At 38.9% G+C, this 25,944-nt stretch overlaps 1 protein-coding gene across 1 annotated transcript in view; it reads left to right on the top strand.

Moving 5' to 3' along the window:
• MAP3K19 (mitogen-activated protein kinase kinase kinase 19) overlaps positions 1-25,944 on the top strand; it is a 62,290-nt gene that overhangs the window by 11,264 nt on the left and 25,082 nt on the right. Inside the window, exons 4-7 of the mRNA XM_027588880.2 lie at positions 1,086-1,240; positions 2,888-3,003; positions 12,555-12,670; positions 21,392-21,488. Of these exons, the coding sequence (XP_027444681.2) occupies positions 1,086-1,240; positions 2,888-3,003; positions 12,555-12,670; positions 21,392-21,488 (484 nt within the window). The remainder of the gene's footprint in view (positions 1-1,085; positions 1,241-2,887; positions 3,004-12,554; positions 12,671-21,391; positions 21,489-25,944) is intronic.

Raw genomic sequence — 25,944 nt, 5'->3', positions numbered from 1 at the left:
CTAAATTAATGTGCTATTGCAAAGCTACTCTCAGCTCAAACCTTTCGTGTTGGTTCTAACTAATAATAAACATTGATATAAGAGGTAGTTTCTTTTCAGAGACTGAAAAAAATATTAACTAATTAATTCCCACAGCACCCCTCTGAGGTAATATCATTATCTTTAGTTTGTCCCTAGAGAAACTGAGGTAGAGACATTGACTATACTGATATGGCATAAAGTGAAATAGGGATGGAAATTAGTGAGTTACTTTGGTCTACAAAATAAGGAATTTGGATAATTTGGCCTTACAGTGGTTTTTCAGTTCTGAATTATCCAAATTAAGTTTTACTTTCATTAAAGCAGCAAATATCATCTATATACCCACCTACATTTGACTGTATATATACAGTTAAATGAGCTACCTTATTATTGTGGATCATTCATTCATTCCACAAATGTTTATTGAGCATGTGTCAAACTCTACTCAGTGCTTTTCATATTCTATCTCCAATCATCAATTTTCTCCCTGCCGCAGAGGCTGGGAGTCTGCTTTTCCTTCTCCCTTGGCCTCTCCCCTGGCTCAGCTCATGCTCTCTCTCTCTTGCTCAATCTCTCTCTCAAATAAACAAACAAAATCTTAAAAAAAAAACCTACAGAGAAGACATTGTTTTTCCTACTGACAACTGAGGACTCTGAAGGTCAGAGAGTAGGATTGCCAGATTTTGCAAACAAAAAATACAGGACATTCAATTAAATTTGAATTTCAGATAAATACCAAATAAATAAATCTTTTAATATAATTATGCCCCCAGTGAGAATTATTCATTTCTTAACTGGATGTCCCTTGATTTTGTCAAGTGTCCTTGATGTAACCCTATCAGCGAGGTTAAAGAATGAGCTTAAGGAAGTAAAATTCAAACCCAAGTCTGTCTGTCTCTCAGGCCTGTGTTCTTTCAATTCATCAGCTCCTCCTCAATATAGATACTGAGAAAGAATGCACTGAGGTAAAAATGAAAATTTGGCTAAACAAGGAAAATGCAAAGATTAGTATAAATAGTCACACAGTAGAAACATAACAGAAATTAAGCTTCTTGTTTTTAAAGGCATCTGAAGAGTTCCTGGATATAAATTTCCCAAACCAACATGGCTTGACCCCTCTGATGCTGGCTGTGAGGGATGTGGATCTGTTTGAGGGTCTTGATATGTCAACAGTCTACAGACCTGTGGAGGTTCTGTCTGAGCTCCTCAGGCATCACGCGTGAGTAAGAGTGGCCAGTGAGCATCAGTGGAAGAGGTTCTATGTCACTGTTATGTTTAGAAGTCACTTGTAAACCTAAACATATAGATTGCTTTTTAAAATTCTACATATTGGGGTGCCTGGCTGGCTCAGTCGGTACAGCATGTGACTCTTGATCTCGGGGTTATAAGTTCAAGCTCTGCATTGGATGTAGACATTGCTTAAAAATAAAATCTTAAAAAAAATTTATATTGAATTGAATGCATGTGCATGTTCATAAAAGAGACTTAGCAGTTGCAAAGTGATGTACAGATGTTAGATGTTGCTATCTATTATTCTTATGATGTTGACTATTTTTTTGTTTAAATATTATTTTGGTAGTTATGAGGAGTGTCAAATATTTCTTGAGTATGCAGCTCCTTACCCCCAGGTTGTTACTAATTATTTCAGAAAACATTGTCAATTATCAAAAGCAATTTATAGTAGTGATTTCCAGTTATCTAAAAATTACTATATGCCAAAATGCTCTTTTGGAGGAGGGTAAGTAAACAATTAGCTTTTTTTTTAAAAAAAATCAAGATTAATAAACAGTTTTTCATGTTGGAATTGCAGTTTCCTAATGGTGTTACCTAGATATCTTATCATCAAATAAGAACAGATGGCCCAAATTCTTTCTCAGTATTTCATTCGAATATTGTTTTGGGAATAAAAGAAGAAAAGGGAGCTACAAGAACAAAAGTATAGTTAAGAACATGAGCTATTGTAAAAGGATCAGTTAGTATAATGGGATGAAGATGAAAGTTTGAAGCTACCTTAGACTTCAGAGTTAAGAAACAACTGAGGAGATTGATTAACATGGAGATTACTGGACACCACTCTGGAGATGGTGTTCAATAGGCCTGGAGTGGGGTCCAGAATATAGGAAATCAAAAAATGCCACATTGAGAAACACTAATCAAGGCAAATGGGCAAACTCAAGTGCCAATGAGTTAAGTGACTTACTTACTGCCACATATCAAGGCAGTGGCTGTCCCCTGATTCTTGGTGCTATGCTATTTTCTTGAATCATGACCTTTGATGGAGAAAAATCCGTAAGAGATTATTGTTGCAGATGATAAAACATCAAAGAGAAATGAGAAGATCATGTAGAGGGATTTTATGACAAGATCACTCCACTCAACCAGAGCCTGTGAAAAAACATGTCAGCTTAATTTTAAAGAGAGATTCTATGCCGTTCTACAATTTTGAATGATAAAAAGCTAGCTGGTAGCATTAGAAAAAAAAGAATTATCCAGAAAGTAAGCAGTTAGCTAAATCACTGGAAAGAAAAAACCAATCAATCAGCTATTTGGAATGGTAAGACAACAATTTATCAGGATGTTTCAATCTTTACTTGATTTACTCATTAAAGAATTATGGAAACTTTTGCCCAAAGTTGGACATTTTCTGCAAATATTGTAATGTTTTTAGGATGGGAGTGGGAATAAGATATACAGCATAATCCTTTTACTTAAAAATCTTGAAAAATTGTCACTCTCTCTGAAGTTATTATTGTCGGCTCCAAACTACGATATTACTTTTATTTATTTGATGTCAATGTTTTTCCCTCATATTGTTTTTTTAATAGATTTAATAAATTATCTTTGATGTTGATTCTATTCTTCCTAGAGATCCTAAACTCTGTGATTTTAGTGGAAAATCAGCAATACATTATGTGTCACAAATACAAAGTTTTAGGAAACAGCAGTTATTGGACATTCTAATGAATTCTATGCCAAAACCAGGTAAATACTTCTATCCCACTTTTCCCTTATTGAAAAGCCTTATTAGAAATCTTTCTTTTTCTACATGTATTTGATGGATTCATTTAAAGATATCAAGGAAACAACAATTTTTTGAGCAGTGACTATATACAAGGCCCATGACTAGGTATTCTGGGGGATGCAAAGAAATCTAAGACATGGTCCAAATTCTTTTTTTTTTTTATTATGTTATGTTAATGACCATACATTGCATCATTAGTTTTTGATGTAGTGTTCCATGATTCATTGCGTATAACACCCAGTGCTCCATGCAGTACTTACCCTCTTTAATACCCATCACAAGACTAACCCATCTCCCCACTCCCTCCCCCTCCAGAACGCTCAGTTTGTTTCTCAGAGTCCATAGTCTCTCATCGTTCGTCCCCCCTCCGATTCCCCCCCTTTATTCTTCCCTTCCTGCTATCTTCTCTCTCTCTCTTTTTTTTTTTTAACATATAATGTATTATCTGTTTCAGAGGTACAGGTCTGTGATTCAACAGTCTTACACAATTCACAGCACTCACCATAACACATACCCTCCCCAATGTCTATCACCCAGCCACCCCATCCCTCCCACCCCCCCACCACTCCAACAACCCTCAGTTTGTTTCCTGAGATTAAGAATTCCTCATTATCAGTGAGGTCATATGATACATGTCTTTCTCTGATTGACTTATTTCGCTCAGCGAAATAATACCCTCCATGTCATTGCAAATGGCAAGATTTCATTCCTTTTGATGGCTACATAATATTCCATTATATATATATACCACCTCTTCTTTATCCATTCATCTGTTGATGGACATCTTGGCTCTTTCCACAGTTTGGCTATTGTGCACATTGCTGCTATAAACATCGGGGTGCACATACCCCTTCGGATCTCTACATTTGTATCTTTGGGGTAAATACCCAGTAGTGCAATTGCTGGGTCATATGGTAGCTCTATTTTCAACTTTTTAAGGAATCTCCATACTGTCTTCCAGAGTGGTGCACCAGCTTGCATTCCCACCAACAGTATAGGAGGGTTCCCCTTTCTCTGCATCACCGCCAGTATCTGTCCTTTCCTGACTTGTTCATTTTAGCCATTCTGATTGGTGTGAGGTGGTATCTCACTGAGGTTTTGATTTGGATTTCCCTGATGCCGAGCGATGTTGAGCACTTTTTCATGTGTCTGTTGGCTATTTGGATGTCTTCTTTGGTAAAATGTCTGTTCATGTCTTCTGCCCATTTCTTGATTGGATCATTTGTTCTTTGGGTGTTGAGTTTAATAAGTTCTTTATAGATTTTTGGATATTAGCCCTTTATCTAATATGTCATTTGCAAATATCTTCTCCCATTCTGTCAGTTATCTTTTGGTTTTGTTGAATGTTTCTTTTGCTGTGCAAAAGCTTTTTATCTTGATGAAGTCCCAATAGTTCATTTTTGCGCTTGCTTCCCTTGCCATTGGCAATGTTTCTAAGAAGAAGTTGCTATGGCTGAGGTCTAAGAGGTTGCTGCCTGTGTTCTCATTTAGGATTTTGATGGACTCCTGTCTCACATTTAGGTCTTTCAACCATTTTGAGTCTATTTTTGTGTGTGGTGTAAGGAAATGGTCCAGGTTCATTCTTTTGCATGTGGCTGTCCAATTTTCCGAACACCATTTGTTGAAAGGACTGTCTTTTTTCCATTGGACATTCTTCCCTGCTTTGTCGAAGATTAGTTGACCATAGAGTTGAGGTCCATTTCTGGGCTCTCTATTCTGTTCTGTTGATCTATGTGTCTGTTTTTGTGCCAGTACCATACTGTCTTGATGATAACAGCTTTGTAATAGAGCTTGAAGTCCGGAATTGTGATGCCACCAGCTTTGCTTTTCTTTTTCAACATTCCTCTGGCTATTCGGGGTCTTTTCTGGTTCCATATAAATTTTAGGATTATTTGCACCATTTCTTGGAGTAAAGTGAATGGTATTTTAATAGGGATTGCATTGAATGTGTAGATGGTTCTAGGTAGCATTGACATCTTCACAATATTTGTTCTTCCAATCCATGAGCATGGAATGTTTTTCCATTTCTTTGTGTCTTCCTCAATTTGTTTCATGAGTATTTTATAGTTTTCTGAGTACAGATTCTTTGCCTCTTTGGTTAGATTTTTTTCCTAGGTATCTTATGGTTTTGGGTGCAATTGTAAATGGGATTGACTCCTTAATTTCTCTTTCTTCTGTCTTGTTGGTGTATAGGAATGCCACTGATTTCTGTGCATTGATTTTATATCCTGCCACTTTACTGAATTCCTGTATGAGTTCTAGCAGTTTTGGGGTGGAGTCTTTTGGGTTTTCCACATAAAGTATCATATCATCTGCGAAGAGTGAGAGTTTGACTGCTTCTTTGCCAATTTGGAAGCCTTTTATTTCTTTTTGTTGTCTGATTGCTGTGGCTAGGACTTCTAATACTATGTTGAATAGCAGTGGTGATAGTGGACATCCCTGCTGCGTTCCTGACCTTAGGGGGAAAGCTCTCAGGTTTTCCCCATTGAGAATGATATTCGCTGTGGGTTTTTCATAGATGGCTTTTATGATATTGAGGTATGTACCCTCTATCCCTATACTCTGAAGAGTTTTGATCAAGAAAGGATACTGTACTGTGAAATGCTTTTTCTGCATCTATTGAGAGGATCCTATGGTTCTTGTTCTTTCTTTCATTAATGTATTGTTACACATTGATTGATTTGTGGATATTGAACCAACCTTGCAGCCCAGGGATAAATCCCACTTGGTCGTGGTGAATAATCCTTTTAATGTACTGTTGGATCCTGTTGGCTAGTATTTTGGTGAGAATTTTTGCATCCATGTTCATCAGGGATATTGGTCTGTAATTCTCCTTTTTTGATGGGGTCTTTGTCTGGTTTTGGGATCAAGGTAATGGTGGCCTCATAAAATGAGGTTGGAAGTTTTCCTTCCATTTCTATTTTTTGGAACAGTTTCAGAAGAATAGGTGTGAATTCTTCTTTAAATGTTTGGTAGAATTCCCCTGGGAAGCCATCTGGCCCTGGGCTTTTGTTTGTTGGGAGATTTTTGATGACTGCTTCAATTTCCTTAGTGGTTATAGGTCTGTTCAGGTTTTCTATTTCTTCCTGGTTCAGTTTTAGTAGTTGATACATCTCTAGGAATGTATCCATTTCTTCCAGATTATCTCATTTGCTGGCATAGAGTTGCTCATAATATGTTCTTATAATTGTTTGTATTTCTTTGGTGTTGGTTGTGATCTCTCCTCTTTCATTCATGATTTTATTTATTTGGGTCATTTCTTTTTCTTTTTGATAAGTCTGGCCAGGGGTTTATCAATCTTGTTAATTCTTTCAAAGAACGAGCTCCTAGTTTTGTTGACTGTTCTACTGTTCTTTTGGTTTCTATTTCATTGATTTCTGCTCTGATCTTTATTATTTCTCTTCTCCTGCTGGGTTTTGGCTTTATTTGCTGTTCTTTCTCCAGCTCCTTTAGGTGTAGGGTTAGTTTGTGTATTTGAGACCTTTCTTGTTTCTTGAGAAAGGCTGGTATTGCTATATACTTTCCTCTTAGGACTGCCTTTGCTACATCCCAAAGATTTTGAACAGTTGTGTTTCATTTTTATTTGTTTCCATGAATTTTTTTTAATTCTTCTTTAATTTCCTGGTTGACCCATTCATTCTTTAGTAGGAAGCTCTTTAGCCTCCATGATTCTGAGTTCTTTCCAACTTTCCTCTTGTGATTGAGTTCTAGTTTCAAAGCATTGTGGTCTGAAAATATGCATGAATGATCCCAATCTTTTGGTACCAGTTGAGACCTGATTTGTGACCTAGGATGTGATCTATTCTGGAGACTGTTCCATGGGCACTAGAGAAGAATGTGTATTCTGTTGCTTTGGGATGGAATGTTCTGAATAGATCTGTGAAGTCCATTTGGTCCAGTGTGTCATTTAAAGTCTTTATTTCCTTGTTGATCTTTTGCTTAGATGATCTGTCCATTTCAGTGAGGGGGTGTTAAAGTCCCCCACTATTATTGTATTGTTGTCGATGTGTTTCTTTGCTTTTGTTATTAATTGGCTTATGTAATTGGCTGCTCCCATGTTAGGGGCATAGATATTTACAATTGTTAGATCTTCTTGTTGGATAGACCCTTTAAGTAGGATATAGTGTCCTTCCTCATCTCTTATTATAGTCTTTGGTTTGAAATCTAATTTGTCTGATATAAGGATTGCCACCCCAGCTTTCTTTTGGTGTCCATTAGCATGGTAAATGGTTTTCCACCCCCTCACTTTCAATCTGGGGGTGTCTTTGGGTCTAACATGAGTCTCTTGCAGACAGCATATCGATGGGTCTTGTTTTTTTATCCAATCTGATAGCCTGTGTGTTTTGATTGGGGCATTTAGCCCATTTACATTGAGGGTAACTATTGAAAGATATAAATTTAGTACCATCGTATTGCCTGTAAGGTAACTGTTACTGTATATTGTCTGTGTTCCTTTCTGGTCTGTGATACTTTTAGGCTCTCTCTTTGCTTAGAAGACCTCTTTCAATATTTCTTGGAGGGCTGGTTTCGTGTTTGCAAATTCCTTTAGTTTTTGTTTGTCCTGGAAGCTTTTTATCTCTCCTATTTTCAATGACAGCGTAGCTGGATATAGTATTCTTGGCTGCATATTTTTCTCATTTAGTGCTCTGAAGATATCATGCCAGTCCTTTCTGGCCTGCCGGATTTCTGTGGATAGGTCTGTTGCCAATCTAATGTTTCTACCATTGTAGGTTACAGATCTCTTGTCCCGAGCTGCTTTCAAGATTTTCTCTTTGTCTCTGAGACTCATAAGTTTTACTATTAGATGTCAGGGTGTTGACCTATTTTTATTGATTTTGAAGGGGATTCTCTGTGCCTCCTGGATTTTGATGCCTGTTTCCTTCCCCATATTAGGGAAGTTCTCTGCTATATTGCTCCAATATACCTTCTGCCCCTCACTCTTTCTTCTTCTTCTGGGATCCCAATTATTCTAATACTGTTTCGTCTTACGGTATCCCTTCTCTTGAATTCTGCCCTCGTGATCCACTAGTTGTTTATCTCTCTTTTTCTCAGCTTCTTTATTTTCCATCATTTGGTCTTCTATATCACTAATTCTCTCTTCTGCCTCATTTATCCTAGCAGTTAGAGCCTCCATTTTTGTTCTTTTTGCTTTTTTTTTTTTAAAGATTTTATTTATTTGAGAGAGAGAGAACGAGAGAGAGAGCACATGAGAGGGGGGAGGGTCAGAGGGAGAAGCCGACTCCCTGCCGAGCAGGGAGCCCGATGTGGGACTTGATCCAGGGACTCCAGGATCATGACCTGAGCCGAAGGCAGTTGCCTAACCAACTGAGCCACCCAGGTGCCCCTAGAGCCTCCATTTTTTATTGCACCTCATTAATAGCCTTTTTGATTTCAATTTGGTTAGATTTTAGTTCTTTTATTTCTCCAGAGAGGGTTTCTCTAGTATCTTTCATGCTTTTCTCAAGCCCAGCTAGTATCTTTAAAATCATAATTCTGAACTCCAGTTCTGACATGTTACTAATGTCTGTATTGATTAGGTCCCTGGCAGTTGGTACTGCCTCTTGTTTTGTTTTTTGAGGTGATTGTTTCCTTCTTGTCATTTTGTCCAGAGGAGAATAGATGAATGAGAGAACAAAATGCTAACAGGGTAACAACGTCCCCAGAAAAATATACACTAAACAAATCAGAAGAGACTGGAAACTGGGGGAAAAGAAAGGGAAAGAAAGAAAAAAGAAAAAAAAAAGAAAAAATTATAAAAACGAACAAACAAACAAAAACAAAACCAGAATATGATCAAATACGATCAGGCTGGTGCATAGATCAGTGCCACATGCTAGATTTTGGGTGTATTTTGGTCTTTTAGAAGAAAGTGCCTTCCAAAATTTTAAAGAAAGAAAAATTTATATATGTACAAAAATAAGGGTAAATATGATGAAGGGATGGAATATGACTGTAAAGATGAAAATTATAAAAGATGTTATAAAAGAAATTGATAAGAGAAGAAGTTGGTTGAAAAAAGAAAGAAGAGGATTTAAAAAAAAAAGGAAGAGAATGTGATCAGGCAGGAGACTAGAACAAAATCATACACTAGAGATTTAGGGTATATTTTGGTCTGTTAGAAGAAACTGTATCCCAAAATTTTAAAGAGAGAACAACATATATATACCAAAAATAAGGTTAACTACTATGAAGGGTTAGAATATGACTCCAAAAATGAAAAATAAAAAAGATTTTTTAAAAAAGGGATTGATAAGATGTTGGTTGAAAAAGGGAAAAAGAAAAATTAAAAAACAGTTAAAAGAAATTAACTTTGAAAGACTAAAGAATCATAGGAAAAAAGCCATAAATTCTATGTGCAGTATTCCCCTAGCGCTGGCATTCTGCCGTTCTCATTGATCAGTAAACTTGGTCTTGGCTGGCTGTTCTTGCTGATCTTCTGGGGGAGGGGCCTGTTGCCATGGTTCCCAAGTGTCTTTGTTGGAGGCGGAATTGCCCCACCCTTGCTGGTCTGGGCTAAGTAATCTGCTCCGGTTTGCTTTTGGGAGCTTTTGTTCCCTGCAAGCTTTCCGTCCAGCTTTGGAGGATGAGAGTGAAAATGACAGCCTCCCAATGTCTGCCCAGGAGGAGCCGAGAACTCTGGGCCCCGCTCCTCAGTGCACCCCCAGAGAAAAGCATTCAATCACTCCCGTCTCCCCAGTCTCCGGCCGCACTCCGTGCTCACCCGGCCTGTGACCGAGCGTTTCTATCTCTGGCACCCGACCCCGTGTGGAGTCTCCAAACCCAGCAGATCCCTGCAGTATGCTCCCACGCTGCTCCTCCCCAGGGGAGGAAGGGGAATCTCCCCGGATCTGCCGCTTGTTGGGTCCCCGTTGGAAGAGCAGTGGCCCGACTGTGCCGCGGGTCACGGTTTATGGCAACCCCGAGCTGAGAGCCCGCGCCTCGGCTCCATCTCTGCAGCCGGCTTCCCTGCTCCGATACCTGGGAGCTCTGGCACACTCAGGCACCCCCGGTCTTTCTCTGACCCCGAGGGTCCTGAGACCACACTGTCCCGCGAGGATTCCACCCCCCAGCTTAGCCACTGGAGCGACGTCCCTCAGCAAAGCCGACTTCTAAAAGTTCCAATTTTGTGCTCCGCTGCTCTATCACTTGCCAGAAGCGGCTGACAGAGGGCCCTCCCCCACCGTCTATCCTCCCGAATATCGCCTTGGATTCGCTTCTCCACACGTCCTACCTTCCAGAAAGCGGTCGCTTTTCTGTTCAGAGAGTTGTTGCTATTCTGTTCTTTGATCTCCTGTTGAGTTCGTAGGTGTTGAGAATGGTTTGATCCCTATCCAGCTGAATTCCTGAGACCAGACAAAATTTAGGTCTCCTACTCCTCCTCCATCTTGCTCCTCCATGGTCCAAATTCCTGAAAGTGTTCAGTATGGTCAGGGACACATCATGTAAGTCAGGAGAGAAAGAGCTTGTGGTGAGCTTGAAAGGGGAGAAGGGACATACCATGGTCCTTAAGTGCTAGATAGGCTTTGGAAGAAAGAGAGGGGCACCTGGGTGGCTCAGTTGGTTGGGCATCCAACTCTTGGGTTTCTGCTCAGGTCCTGATCTTATGGGCTGTGGGATCGAACCCCATCTTGGGCTCCTTGCTTGGTGGGAGTCTGCTTGCAAGAGTCTCTCCCCCTTCCCCTGCTTGCTTGGATTCTCTCTCTCTCTCTCAAAGTAAATAAATAAATCCTTAAGAAAAAGGATTTGGAAGGAAGAGAAAAAGAGACCAGGTTTGATATAGGTGGGGAGAAAGAGTCTGCGCAAAGACACAGAAATAGTCACAGAGAAAAGTAAAATGAAAAAGTTCCACTGAGCAACATGTGACCTTGTGAAAGCTGCTTGGCTTTCTTGTCTGATTGGCTTTTATTTGAAGCTTCTGGTCGGGGAACAAGGCTATCCCTAGTAAGGTTTCATGATAGAGGTGAGACCCAATCTGGTCCGTCATTGAGAAATGATGGGATTTGATTTGGTGGAGCAGAGGCATCATGGTGTAAGTGAGCCTCGCTTATCCCAGGGCCAAACAAGAGACTAGAAATTTTGTGTTGGGGAACAGGAATACATAGTCAGATCAGATACCTAAAGAAACTGTGTCCGTTGAAGACTGATTGAATGCAGATTTTTTTTCGATAATATAGAGTCACTAAAGAATTTTAAGTCAGGGAACGATGAAAGCCATGTTTTAGGAAAATTAAGCTGTTGTTATTGTGTAGAATGGATTCGAAGGAAGAGACTCATAGCAGGGAGCTCTATTAAGAGACTATGGAAGTGTCTGTGTGTGGTGACAAGGACCAGAAAAGAGTCCTGGGCTTGGTGTGGGACTGTGCCTGACAGGTGCTGGGTGCGGTGCTCCCAAGAGCTATTGCAAAAGAAGAATTGACAGAACTTAGTGATGTAAAGCCGACAGAGACAAAAGTCGAGAGAGTTCAATCAAATATGATTCCAAAGTTTCAGCCCTGGGAAGGGGGGAGATGGAAAGACAATCGGCAAAAGAGAAGACCACTCTGGCTTGGTGAGGATATTGAAGGTATTGGGTTCCAAAGCATTGCATTTGTTGGAACCTTGGGACTTCCAAGTAGCGATGTTCTGTAGGACAGGGCTGTGGGAAGGGATGAGTTGGTATGTTCATTTGGGAGTTCACTACAAAAAGGAGATTGTGAGGATCTGGAAGTGGGTAAGATCACTGGAGAATTGCAAGGGGCTGAGCCCAGGAGGCATACCCACAGTTAGAGAGTGGTGTGCACATAGGGACCCAGGGCAGTGAGAGAGAGAAGAGGGAACTGGGAGACAGTTGCTAGAAGCAAGGAATGAGAAAATGCCAACTTGGAAAAGAGGTTGCAAAGCAGATGTGGTAAGGAAGTGTGAAGTTTCAATGACAGGATAGAGGCAGAAGATAGATTGCAAGGAGTCAGGAAGGAAAATCTGGTAAAGAAATGGAGGATCTGAGCAGAGACAAAACTTGTGCAATTTTGTATCAGTTACAAAATAAATGGAAGAGCCATTTAGAGGTTTAGAGGAAGAAGTTTTCATCGAAGAGCCTGCCCTTATTTGAAGAAGCCACGATAGCAGGAGGGGATGCATATGAGAGCGGTCCCAGGAACTAACGGGGAATTCACCTTTTGGTGTTCAGAACTCTGCCAATTTAATGTGGCTTCAAGTGCTAGACAGAAAATGTGCCTGGTCTTGATAACTATAGAACAAATGTAATTTCCAAACCCATTGTTAGGGGTTTCACTTGGCAACTTTGCCTAACTTTTGTTTTTTAAACAAACAAAAACCCATCCATTTTGTGGACTCTTGTACTCACAACCTTCCTGTGAAAATCATTGCCTGAAGTTTCATCAGGATCCCAGACCACTATTCTAGGAAAATCTTGGACAAAATGGAACTGGTTTTAGAACCAAGAGCTAGATCTTCCTATGAAATTGATAGAGATGAGTCTTATCACAACACATTATTCTGTTTCTTTTGGCAGAAAGACATGCTGAATCATTGCTTGACATTTGTCATGATACAAACTCTTCTCCAACTGATATGATGACAGTTACTACAAACCACAATATAATCTTGCGAAGCATCAGCAGCAGTGAGGTAAGATGTTCTCTTTAAAGAAACTAACAAAAAATGGATAACCTACTCCATCTACAACTTCATTTGTATTGCTTGAATATTTTATAACAATCACATATTACAATTATATTTTTAATGTAATCACAAAGTAATTGAAAGCACAATTAATAAGACAGTGTTCCACAAGTTTAATCTCAGAGCAGTAATTAACTAATCAACTCAGAGTCGTGAACATTGTGTGTGTGTGTGTGTGTGTGTGTGTGTGTGTACATCTAATACAACAGAATATTGAACCCGTACTAAATAATAAAATACAGCTTGTGTTTATGTGTGTTAATGTGGAAAAAGAAGACCATTAATCTGATCATTTCAAATCCATCAGAGGGTACCATAAAGAAGGTGCCTCTTCTTGGCCCCAGTCACCACCACCACCACCGCGCCCTCCCCCGCCCCGTCATGATGAATGACTCCAGAAAAAGTCCCTCACAGTTCAGTAATAGTACTGGTAACAGTGTAATCCATAGAAAACTGTGGACTGATACACAGTATATACATCGAACTGGTAACAGTGGTTGCCTACTGGGAGAGAATTGGAGACGAACTATGCACTGTGTACTGATTTGTACCTTTTCAATTTTTATAAAAATTAACATAGCCCAGACAGTTAAGAATATTGCTACCCTATATTTTTTGATAAGAAAAAATATGGCCACAAATTGTTTATTTTTAAAAGTTAATGAAGGGGGCGCCTGGGTGGCTCAGTTGGTTAAGCATCTGCCTTCAGCTCAGGTCATGATCCCAGGGTCCTGGGATGGACCCCCGTGTTGGGTTCCCTGCTCAGCAGGGAGCCTGCTTCTCCTTCTCCCTCTGCTGCTCCCCCTGCTTGTGCTCTCTCGCTCTCTCTGCCAAATAAATAAATAAAATCTTTTTCTAAAATAAGTTAATGAGGTATGGACTATAATATTTATCGACAAAGACTTTTGGAGATTGTGGAGTAAAGACTTTTCAGTCCCTTTCTCCTTCGAAAAATCATCCCAAAACAACAAAGAAAACAAAAACCAAAAATTTAATTTGAAAAAATTTCTTGGGGTGCCTGGGTGGCTCAGTTGGTTAAGTGTCTGCCTATAGTTCAGGTCATGATCCCAGGGTCCTGGGATTGAGCCCTGTGTAGGGCTCCCTGCCCAGTGGGGAGTTTGCTTCTCCCTCCTCCTCTGCCCCCGCCCCGCTTGTTCTTTCTCTCTCTCTCAAATAAATAAATAAAATCTTAAAAAAAAAGAACAAACGTTGTTTTGAAATAATTATAGATTCAAAGGAACTTATAAAAATAGTACAAAGACATCCTGTGTAAACTTCCTCAGCTTCCCCCAATGGGAACTATTATCATAACTATAGCAGATTGTCAAAACTGGGAAGTTGACATTGACACATTACAATTAACTAAACTATAGACCTTGCTTGGATTTCACTAGAATTCGCATACATTCCTTTTTCTTTCTTTCTCTGTGTGTGTCTGAATGTACAATTCTGTGACTTTTTTTAAAGATTTTATTTATTTATTTATTTATTTATTTATTTATTTTGGAGAAAGAGTCCCCATGCTGAGTGGGGAGCCCCACGGGGGCTGATCCCATAACCCTGAGACCATGACCCGAGGTGAAACCAAGACTCGGTCACCCAACCAATTGAACCACCGAGGCACCCTTGGTTCTGTGACATTTCATCCCTTGAATCACCAGAATCAAAATATGAAACTGTCACCACAAGGGAATCCCTCTCCTAGTATGCTCTTTATAGCCACACCCTTTCCCTAACCCCTGGCAACCACTGATCTGTACACCATCTCCATAACTTTGTCATTTTGAGAATGTCATATAAATGGGATTATCATACATAAAAACTTTTGAGATTGGCTTTTTCTACTCAGCATAATGCTCTTGAGATAGACCCAAGTTGTATCAAGTTTCTTTACATTGCTAAGTAGTATTCTATGGCACAGACATTCACAGTTTAGTTAACCATTCACCTGTTGAGAGACATTTAGGTTGTTTCCAGTTTGGGGCTATTATATATAAAGCAACTTTGAGCAATTGTGTATAGATTTCTGTACAAACATAAATTTTCATTTCTCTGGGATACATGTCCAGGAATCCATTTACTGGGTCACATGGCAAATGTATGTGTAACTTTTTAAAAAACTGTCAATTTTTCAGAGTGGCTTTATCATTTTATATTCTCACCAGCAATGAATGAGATGTCCAGTTTTTCTGTACCCTGGCCAGCATTTAGCACTATCAGTATTTTTTTTTTAACTGTCTTAATAGATGTATGGTGGGCTCTCATTGTGGTTTTAATTTCCATTTCCCTAATGACTGATGTTGAACATTTTTTCATGGGTTTATTATTCCCCATCAGCATAAATTATTCAAACTTTTATCCATTTTCTGATTGGATTGTTTGTTTTCTTACTGTTGGGTTTAGAGAATTCCTTATATATTCTGGATATGTGATTTGCAAATATTTTCTACTAGTCAATAGGAAGAACTGGCTTGTTATTTTCACCTTTGTAACACAGCTTTCATCGAACAAAAGTTTCTCATTTTGATGAAAACCAATTTATCTTTTTCTTATGGATCTTAATTCCCATGTTATATCTAAGAACTCTTTTACTTGATCTGGGTCCTGGTTACACAAATGTGTTCAGTTTATAAAAATTTACGAGTCTATGCACTTTTCTGAATGCATGCTACACTTAAATTGAAAGTAATGCCAAGAAGAGGGTATGCTTTCAAATATCTGAGAAAAGAATTGTTTTCAACCTTGGATTCTATGTCCAAACTATAAATCAAGTATTAGAGTTGAATAAAGACCTTTTTCAGACATATGAACACTCAAGCACTTTACTTCTCAAATACCTTTTAAGGAAGCTACTATGTGCCCTATTAAAGGAATAGAGGGGCAGCTGGCTGGCTCAGTCAGTAGAGCATGTGACTCTGGAAACTGGGGTTGTAAGCTCAAGCCCCATGTTGGGTATAGAGATTACCTAATACATGAAATCTTTTTAAAAAATTAAGGGAATAGATAAAAATAAAGAAGGAAAATTGGACCCATGATGCAGGCAATCTGGAATCTAACACAAGAGAGAGAATCATTGGTATAATGGAGAAGGCAAGTTCCAGGGCATCAGCCATGTATCCGGTCTAGGGAACAAAGAGCTGAGATAATTTGGGGTGGGGGAGGGGAGAAGAGCAGGATAATGGAGATTTCCAGGAAGGAAATGGAACTAATATATTATCTGATATATTTAACCAAGTGGAGAAATCACTGGAGGTTGGAAATATTTAGGCATTAAAAAATATATAACAAAATGAGTAAAACAAAACAGAAATAAAAATGGGGTATAAGAATATAAATTGTCTACTATAATAAAAAATAAGTAGGTAATATTTCATTTTCATGACTTCGAAGATAGAACAATAGTATTATCTAGAGATCTGGAAGAAAATACCAAAAGAAACAATTAAAAGCCTGGAAGTGGTTATCTCCGAGAGAAAGTGTGGGGAAGGAAACTGATGACCTTTTTGTTATAAGTTTTTTACCATTATTTGACTTTTTAAAAATATGCAAGTTTGATAAACATTGAAATTAATTAAAAATTAAAATATAGAAATGGTTAGGGCATCTGGCTGGCTCAGTTAGTAGAGCATGCAACTCTTGATCTTAAGGTCATGAGTTCAAGCCCCACATTGGGTGTAGAGATTACTTAAAAATAAAATCTTTAGGGGTGCCTGGCTGCCTCAGGTGGTTAAGCCTCTGCTTTCAGCTCAGGTCATGGTCCTGGAATCGAGCCCCACATCGAGCTCCCTGCTCAGGAGGGAGTCTGCTTCTCCCTCCCCCTCTGCTCCTCCCCCTGCTTGTGCTCTCTCTCTCTCTCTCTCTCTCGCTCGCTCACTCTGTCTCTCAAATAAATAAGTAAAATCTTAAAAAAAATAAAATCTTTAAAAATATATGTATAGAAATGGTTAAATCAGGATTCCTTTGGGGCATGGGATGGGATGAGGTAGAATGGAAATGTGTATTTTTTAATACTATTATTACTATTTTTTAATATTAAAAAACAGCATAGGGGTGTCTGGCTGGCTCAGTTGGTAGAGCACGTGACTCTTGATCTCGGGGTTGTGAGTTCAAGCCCCACAGTGGGTGTACTTAAAATCTTCAAAAAAAAAAAAAACCCAGCTTATTTAATACTATTGGAATATTTTCCTTTGTGCATTTATAACTTTTTAGAACAGGTTAAAAACCAAAAACCAAACCAAAGGTGCTTTGGTACAGTGGTCCTCCACAGTGGGTGATCTTGCATTTGGCAACATTTGGAGACATTTTTTGGTGTCACAACAGGTGGAGGTGCAACTGGCATCTAGTGGGTAGCGGTAGGGGCTGCTAAGTGCATAGGATTGCACCCGCAACGGCGAGTTATCCAGCCCCAAATGTCAGTAGTGGTGAGGCCAAGCGACCCTGCCAAGCAGCAGGTTTTATCACAACACTGAAGGTTGTCTTGGTTTTGGTTACTAATATTACATAGTAATTGAAATAAAATACCTAGAGACCAATCTTTAAAGCGACGGTCATACATTAGAAATTGATACACAAAAACACTTACTTTTCATTTTTTATGGTATGTTTAAGTAATTTTCTTTTGTAAAAGGACTAAACACCCCTTTACAGCAGTACATTCTTTCCCCATGCAATTTAAAAATGTTTATTGAGCCTTCACTCTATATTTTTCTTATTATGATTGAAATAACTTTGAACTCATTCCTGAGGGAGAAATAGACTCTGACTATTGAACTTGGCTTTTCTCTCTCATGCTTTCTCTCGGGTTTAAATGGTAAAACCCAAGTTCATCCTTCACTTCTGTTCTTTGAATGAAAGCTTGTTTTTCTTTATGGCTGTCTGCAATAGGTTTTTCTAGTTTACAAATAATAGGCAGCTGCCTTGCTTCTGGGATTGCCCTCTGGGAGACTTTCCAGCCTCTCCCAATGTCCTTTCATCGAAGGAGAATCTTCCTTCACAATTTAATTACGTATGATTTCTCTGCCTCTTTTCTCTTCTGTAAGTTTGGGATTCTGTTGTTTGCAGATTAGAATGCTACACTCTTTTTCTAGTCTAGTGTTATCTCCTGCATCATTGTCAGTGGTTTATGAAATCCATTTATGTTGGGGCTGTGCTGTTCTAATATTTTCTCTCCTTCACTCATGACTGAGTGTCATTATTTCAATTGTCCTCCTTGTGGCACCTAAGTACATCTTAAAGTCTTTCATATTTAGCATTCTAAAGGCAATTAGAAAATCCGGAGCTGTTTCTGTTTTAGAGTCTTCATTTCCATAAACTTCAAAGTGTATATTATTCCCTATATCTTTTTTGTGTATGTGTGATGTTTATGGTTTTTCAGTTTATTCTATCGAAGAAATTGTTGTCAGGTACTTACAGTTATCACGTCTTTTATTTTTTTCCTGTGCAAAACTTACAAATGGGTTTTAGTATCCTTTCTCTTAATTTTGCTTACTGTTGTTGATTCTTTTCTTTATGGTCCTTTTTTAAAAGATTTTATTTATTTATTTGAGAGAGAAAGAGAATGAGCAGGGAAGAGGGGCAGGGGGAGAGGGACAAGCAGACTCCCCACTGAGCAGGGAGCCTTATGGGCGGCTCAATCCCAGGATCCTGAGATCATGACCTGAGCCAAAGGCAGACCAACTGAGCCTTCTGGTTCTTTTTGAGATTCTTTATTTCAAATGTTTCATGGTAGCAAGAAAGCAGAGGGTTTAAGAGCTTTGGAATCAGACTTCAGAGTCTGAGTGTGATTCCTGGCTCTACCATAGGGTAGCTACATGACCTCGATTAACCTCTCTGGGCCTGTGTGTAAAAAGAAAACAAAAGTTCTTACCTTTAGAGTTGGTGTGAGAATTAAATTGGTTAGTATGTGTAAGTTGTATAGAGGAGTGTCTAACCCTATATATGTAAATGCTAGTCATCATCATGGATTTTTGTAGGTAGGTGTGCACACTCTGCGTCTTTCAGCTTTTCCAAGAGGACCAACTAATAAATGAACTGAGCAGCTGAGACTGATCACAGCTCATTAATTAACATAGACACCTGATGTGAGAACCAGTTGCATATTAAGACTTCCATATGAAGACTGCTATTTTCCAAAGCTTAGCATAAAAATTTCACTGAATCACTGTAATTATATGAAATCATAGAAATATATTTTGAGGTCTCATAGAGTGTTCCAGACTAAGGATCCAAAAAAACTATATATAAAGGAAAAATTCAGTGGTTAATAAACATGTGAAACTATCTCTAAACTTTTTTACTAATCAAAGTATGTACATTCAAAGAACAATAAGATGACCCATTCCATATATTACATCACTAAAAATGAAAAGTGATGATAATGGTAATGGAGAAGATGTAGCAAAACCCCCTCATGCACTGGTAGAGTGTAAGTAGTAACTTAAACTTTGCTTCCAAAGTAATGTGTGGGGGCACCTAGATGTCTCAGTCGGTTAAGCATCTGCCTTCGGCTCAGGTCATGATCCCAGGGTCCTGGGATCGAGTCCCCCATTAGGCTCCCTGCTCAGAGGGAAGCCTGCTTCTCCCTCTCCCACTCCCCCTGCTTGTATTCCTGCTCTTGCTGTCTCTCTCTCTGTCAAATAAATAAAGAAAATCTTTAAAAAAAATTTTTAAAATAAAGTAATGTGTGTAAAACAAATTAAAAATGTTCATACTCTTTTGATCAATAATTCCATATCTAGAAATTTACTCTGAAGAAATAATACAAAATTGGGGTATTCATTGCAAGGATGTTCATAGCACTATGTGTAATAATGAAGAAGTAAAAACTGCCTAATAAGCATTATGGGCTTATATTGTAAGACTCATGGGGTTAACTAAATGTTGTTATGACCCTCTGATATTTGTTGACGGAAAGAATTTACAATTACATTAAAATAATGTTTACTTACTAAATTGCTATGTAATTTGTACTTGTCTTCAGTGAAAAAGCTGAATAAAACAATGTGTGATGCAACTATATTTTATAAATACTTTGGAAAAAAACTAAGGAAATATTATTTCTACGTTAACAGTGTTTGCTTTTTATTTGTACGATGATAGGAGATTTTTTTTTCTACTGCATTTTTAAAGATTTTTTTTTTATTTCTATATATTCTAAAAAGAGTTCCCTGCTCCCCCTTTGTAAATGAATAGGAAGGAGAAGAAATTTGCCACATAGTGGTAGAATTTTTGAAATGCAGAGAAGAGCAAGCAGTGAAATTCACTACAGTCTAGTATCAGGGTGAACCAGCCCAGGTCTCTTATTTGCCATTGACAACCAGGATGGTCTGAGACAGGGTACCTAACCTTTGCCAGGAGATAGAAAATGCTTTAAAAAACAAGTACTGCTGGGGTGCCTGGGTGGCTCAGGCATTAAGTGTCTGCCTTTGGCTCAGGTCATGATCCCAGGGTCCTGGGATCGAGCCCCGCATCGGACTCCCTGCTCAGCGGGAGTCTGCTTCTCCCTCTCCCACTCCCCCTGCTTGTGTTCCCTCTCTTGCTGTGTCTCTGTCAAATAAATAAATAAAACCTTAAAAAAAAAAGAAAAAAAAGCAGGTACTGCTGTGTAATAGGTATGACTATGAAGTTATTATGATTGAATACCTAAAACATTTTAATGGCAGTGTAAATAAAGGACTTTACTTTTAGTATTTTCTGTGGTAGTTAAAGTGAACAAAGTGGGAAAGATTCCCAAGCTCGACTGGGAATGAATGAATGACATATCAGAGGCTTTGTGATAGCCTGCCCACCTGTGTGACAGGCATCTGCGTTTAGGGCAAAGACTTTTTATCCAACAGTTCCCTTAAATAGCTAGCTCACCCAGATAATAGAAACCAGAGAGCTAATTGTAACTTACCGGTTATGAGGAGATATTTTAAATACTACTTGCATCTGTCACTGTTCTAGACATTAAATAGGGCAAAATCACTGGCAGCAACAACTCCTGAGGAAGGACCCTATCGACAACAATGAATTCTAATAAGAAAACACTTCTTATTTAGGGAGTTAGGATTACTTTTCATAAATCAAGCTGGCTTTCAACCATGGTTCTTAGCATAATGATTACTTTCTAGAAAGGAGGTTTTTCCTTCCTTGAGAGGTTGCATGCCATGATTAGATCAGAAAGCTTTCACAGTGAAAACTTTAATCAGCTTTGCTGCCTCCTTTCAGTCTAGAGTTATATCTGTAGCTTCCATATGGGGCAGGGATTTCCATCCTCACCAACTGTAAATGATGCCCCAGGGAGGCATTATGGAAAAAATCATGTTCCTTTGGGGCTGTTCACTGCTGTGGCCAAAGGATTCTTTCCAGTTTCCCACCCAGATGGAATTTGTGGCAGCTTTAGCAGCCTGGATGCTGATGTGATAAAAAGTATAAGATATTGAATTTCTATGTGTCTATGTGATTTCAGCTTTGATCTTCATTTTTGATTGTGCAATTAATCATGTCCATGTCTGTCTGAGCCGGGTGCTCCAGGAGGAGATACTCCTCCCATTATTTTAGTCCTAAATACATTCTCCAATTTAAAAGGAATCCACAGTGTGAAACTTTAGCTTAGAAAAATCAATATTCATTCTGTCAACAAAGTAGTACATTGAATAACTGAGTTGCTATTTCATGATATTGCAGGAGTTTGACCAAGATGAGGACTGCAGTCATTCCATATTGGTTAGTGAAGGAGGAGATCCAAGTGGTGATGGACAAGATTGGCAACCCAGGACAGAAGGTATCTGGCTTATATCCTTGATGTATTCACAAAGGTAACTGATTATTTGGCTCCCCGTCCCCCACCACCCCATTTCAATAGTGCTCAGTAGAGAACTTTGAAAACACAGAAAAGCACAAAGGTCAAGAAAACACGCTCACAGTCCTATCCTTTGGTCCTTATCTCAGTCAGACAGTCTTGGCCACTTGCCGGCCAAAATGGCCATCTCTCTTCTGTCTCTCTCTCTCTCTCTGACTCACCCCACTCCAGCTCAGCCGGCCATCCTCTCCCCCTTTCCTTTTTGTCTGATAACATCTTTCCCCCCATTTCTCTCCTCTCAGAATCTTCCATCAGCTCCAGGGATCTGTTTTTCTTCCAGAACCAAGCATTTCTCCATCAGCTGTTATCCCAGAGCTTCTCTCTTCAGGAAAAGATGGGGGCCTGAACAAGGCACTAAAGCCCCAAGTCTCAGTCTTTTGTTCCATGAGGACATAAGTCTGGAATTTTCCAGAACACACCCATTCCAAATATGTTATCCTGTCATTTGCCTGAGTGTCTTTGCATTTAATAGACCACAAGTTATTTGCAGATTCTCACTTTCAGAAAATAGTCTCCACAGCGATTACAGTGATCTGCTCACCTACAAGTTTATTAAGTCAAATGTTTATTCACACTGCTACTGTTTCTCTTCGGCAATTTTCTGGCTTCCATTTCTAACTCTCCAGGGAGGCTGTCCTCTAGGATTCTTTTCTCCGCAACCCCGTGAACCTCCCCAAACACTGCAGCGCTGTCCCAACCACTATCTCCATTGGCCTATTGTGCGATGCTGCCCTCTCCTGGGGAGCTCCTGCCTGTCTCAAACTCGCTTGGAATCGCCTTTCTCCAGGCTGAGGGCGGAGAATAATTTAGTAACATTTGAAATAATGAACACCATGAAACCTCAAAAACCTAATTAAAAGGAAAAAATCCTGGCCCTCTTCCAAACACCCCTTGTGGTCTGACTTTGACTTTCGGACACTTCAAAGCAGAGTTCTCAGAGCAATTGTGTCCCAAGTACCCTCCAGGAGGTTAAATAACTTGCTTATTCTACTCAATTTGGAGATGACTTGCCATTTGAGGTGCAATTAATTCTTTTAAAATAATTTATAATTTTTATAATTTTAAAATATACAGAATTTTCATATAGGAGCCGTAGCACATAGGTAGGTACCATCCCCACTAAGCTCTTGCTTAAAATTTGAGATTTTATAAGGGGTTCCAAATTTGAAAGAAGCAATTATATTTCTGATAAATTTTCTTCTCATAGTTATTAGTCTATAGTAGTTACTCTTTTAAGTCACAAGTCTGAAATAAACACGTTTGGGGCACTACTGTGCATTATATTCATCTTAAGTATCAATATATCTCTTTAACCCCCATTTATGTGTTTCTAACATACTTGAAGCTGTTGATGTTTAAGTGCTGGAACACGGGGCGCCTGGGTGGCTCAGATGGTTGAGCATCTGCCTTCAGCTCAGGTCATGATCCCAGGGTCCGGGGATCGAGCCCCACATCAGGCTCCTGGCTCGGCGGGGAGTCTGCTTCTCCCACTGCTCATGCTCTCTCTCTCTCTGTATCTCTGTGTCTCAAATGAAAAAATAAAATCTTTAAAAAATACAAATAAAAAAAGTGCTGGAACACTTTATACTTTATGCATATGCCATATGAGTAAATGATTAAATGTGTATTTAATATCCTGATCTACATCAGGATAGTAGATATATACATTTAATCATTTAGTTTATCTCTGCTTGTTCACTGTATTCTATTCAAAAGTCAGCATCACTAAAATATATATAAACTCTATAATGTTTAGATCACACCCACAGACTTTAACAGCTAAATATTCCTGCAGCATGCATTGGCTTAATTATAAGGCTTTTATAGATGGTAATTTACAAAATACAATTTATGGCCCCCCTAAAAAAATCCCTCATCCTTTTCCTTAGTATAAAAATCTTCCTGCATTCATCAATCAGCTACATTCCTAGAATGATTATCAGATGCAAACCTTGAAGACTACATTGAGCATGGAAAATTACTCTTCATAAATGGAATAAGAACTTATTTCCTAAAATTACTGGGCTTAAAATTTTTTTTTAAGATTTTATTTATTTATTTGACAGAAAGACACAGCAAGAGAGAGAACACAAGCAGGGAGAGTGGGAGAGGGAGAAGCAGGCTTCCCGTGGACCAGGGAGCCCGATGTGGGGCTCGATCCCGGGACGCTGGGATCATGACCTGAGCCAAAGGCAGAGGCTTAATGACTGAGCCACCCAGGCGCCCCTGGACTTAAAATTTTTTTAATGCAGTGTATCCATCAGGATTCTTAGTTGCAGATAACAGAATCTACTTTTAATTGAGTTAGAAATGAAGGAAGTTTTAAAACAATATTAGAAAGTTCGCAGACCATTGAAAAGCCAAAAGAGAACAAACTCTAGGTTCGATTGTCAGGAAGAATTCTTGTAACCACATCTCAAAACTGGCTACTCACCCCCATATCACGCTGCTCTGCCACAACCAGGAAGTTGCTCCCATATCATTCTTGGAAACTCATCCATCTGCTAACAAGCACATCAGCAAAAACAATGACGGCATCTTATCTTTTTTCATGTAACTCACGTGAATCTCTCTCTCAAGTTGGCTTTCTGAGCTCTAGTGGCAAAGGAGACAGGAAAATGTAGTTTTAAAAAAAAATCTGTGTTGAGATTCATGATTTAGGAAATTATAAAAATGTGGAAAAGGTGTCAAAATATTTTGAACTTTAATGCCCATCAATTTAAACAGAACAAGCAGAAAATACAGGAAAGAAAGACGCTTCTGGAGACAATAATTTTTCATCACTAAATGAAGTAGACTCGGCCAATTTTCAGTTTTCATTTTAATAATGGCTGAACATTAGCAATTTAATGATCATTTCCCCACTTTGAATATCATTTTCACTTCTTTTGTGAAATTACATTTCTGGCTATATTTAAATGTTGCCTCTTACTTTCTCTCTGCAGTAACATTTTCTGGTGGGGTTACCTTACCTCTTCTTAAGTGGAAGGATACACTTAGGAGCAAGCGTTTTACTTCTACATGTGATAATGCGTCTTTTCTGGCCCACTGGGTAGGTTCAGAGGCTCCCACGACCATTCACGCTATTCGAGAGACAAAACGGAGAACATTTGTATGCTCCCAGCTGATTTCAGAGTCAGTACGTTCTATAATCTTCCCCCCCCTATTTGGGATCAACAATTAGGATGGGGCCATTAGCTCTTAACAATTTCCACCACGGTAGGTATTTCTTATTCTTGCTTATTCTATCTTTGTTTCTTGGTTTGAAAAAAGAAATCAACCAATTAACAAACTAGTGAACACACTAAATTTGCTTAAAAATATTCTGGGTTTATGAGTTCTCAATAACTGTAAAAGCGAGTCATTCTTGAGAACATGTTCACCTGAATACACTCTGGGCAGTTTTCTAACTTCCACAGCAAAGCACTAACTGCACTTAGCCTTTGTAGAGAATAGCCTTTTCATGGATGGTTTAGTTATTAGGAATGCATGCTGTATGGTTTTTCTTACTTTAACGTGTCAGCTAGGTTTTGCACTCAGAGATGATGACAAAAATGTTATGAAAGACATCCATCTCCCTTCCAAGTATGAGAGTGGCCCTGAGCATGTCACACAACTTCATGGTTACCAGTTTCTTTGTCTATAACATGAAGGGCTTGCATCCAATGAGCTCTAAGTTCCTTCTGGCTCTGTAATTCCAAGCCTCTCATTTTGTGCTAATAGATAGTGTGGTGGTAGGATCTTTGAAAAATTTTTAAGAATATATTGACCATCCCAGGGAAAACCTCATTTTTAGAGAAGTGCTCCTTGCTATTTTATTAGAAAACATGTAGTCATGTCGTCATATTTGGAAAACATCAGGAAAACTAAAGGTAGATTATTCAGTAACTTTCCCAAGGTCACCCATGAAGAACAGAGGAGGGATGTAGGTCCAGATCTGTCTGATTCATACCTCCCTTTAATCTTCTCTGCTCTACTTCTTTCCTAGCATTCCATCAGTGGGGCTGATTAAAACTATAGCTCCTCTAGGCATAGGGAGACTCACTAAATGGTCCTGAGAAATACACGGATAGGACTGAATACTGGGACAAGGACTGGGTTGTTCTAGAAGGATACGCCTCTGTGTTCCCACAACACCATTTGTACACTTCTATCACAGTGTTTAACTTGATAATACTCTTTGCTTTCTTATTTGCTGTCTTTACTAAGGTCACAGTTGCACCTTGTTTATTTCTGTATCTTCAGCATAAAAAGTTAGGCTCGGCATTTACTTAACAAAAGTTTGTTGAATGGAAAAACATGAATACATGAACAAACCTTAAAGTAACATGGTTCACACTGGTGTTTTAATGTAAATTTAACATGTTATATTGTAAGC

This window comes from Zalophus californianus, chromosome 3 (genome assembly GCF_009762305.2).
Source record: "Zalophus californianus isolate mZalCal1 chromosome 3, mZalCal1.pri.v2, whole genome shotgun sequence".
Lineage (NCBI taxonomy): Eukaryota > Metazoa > Chordata > Mammalia > Carnivora > Otariidae > Zalophus > Zalophus californianus.
Note: the sequence above shows the minus strand (reverse complement) of the source record. Positions and strands in the feature narration are given on the sequence as shown.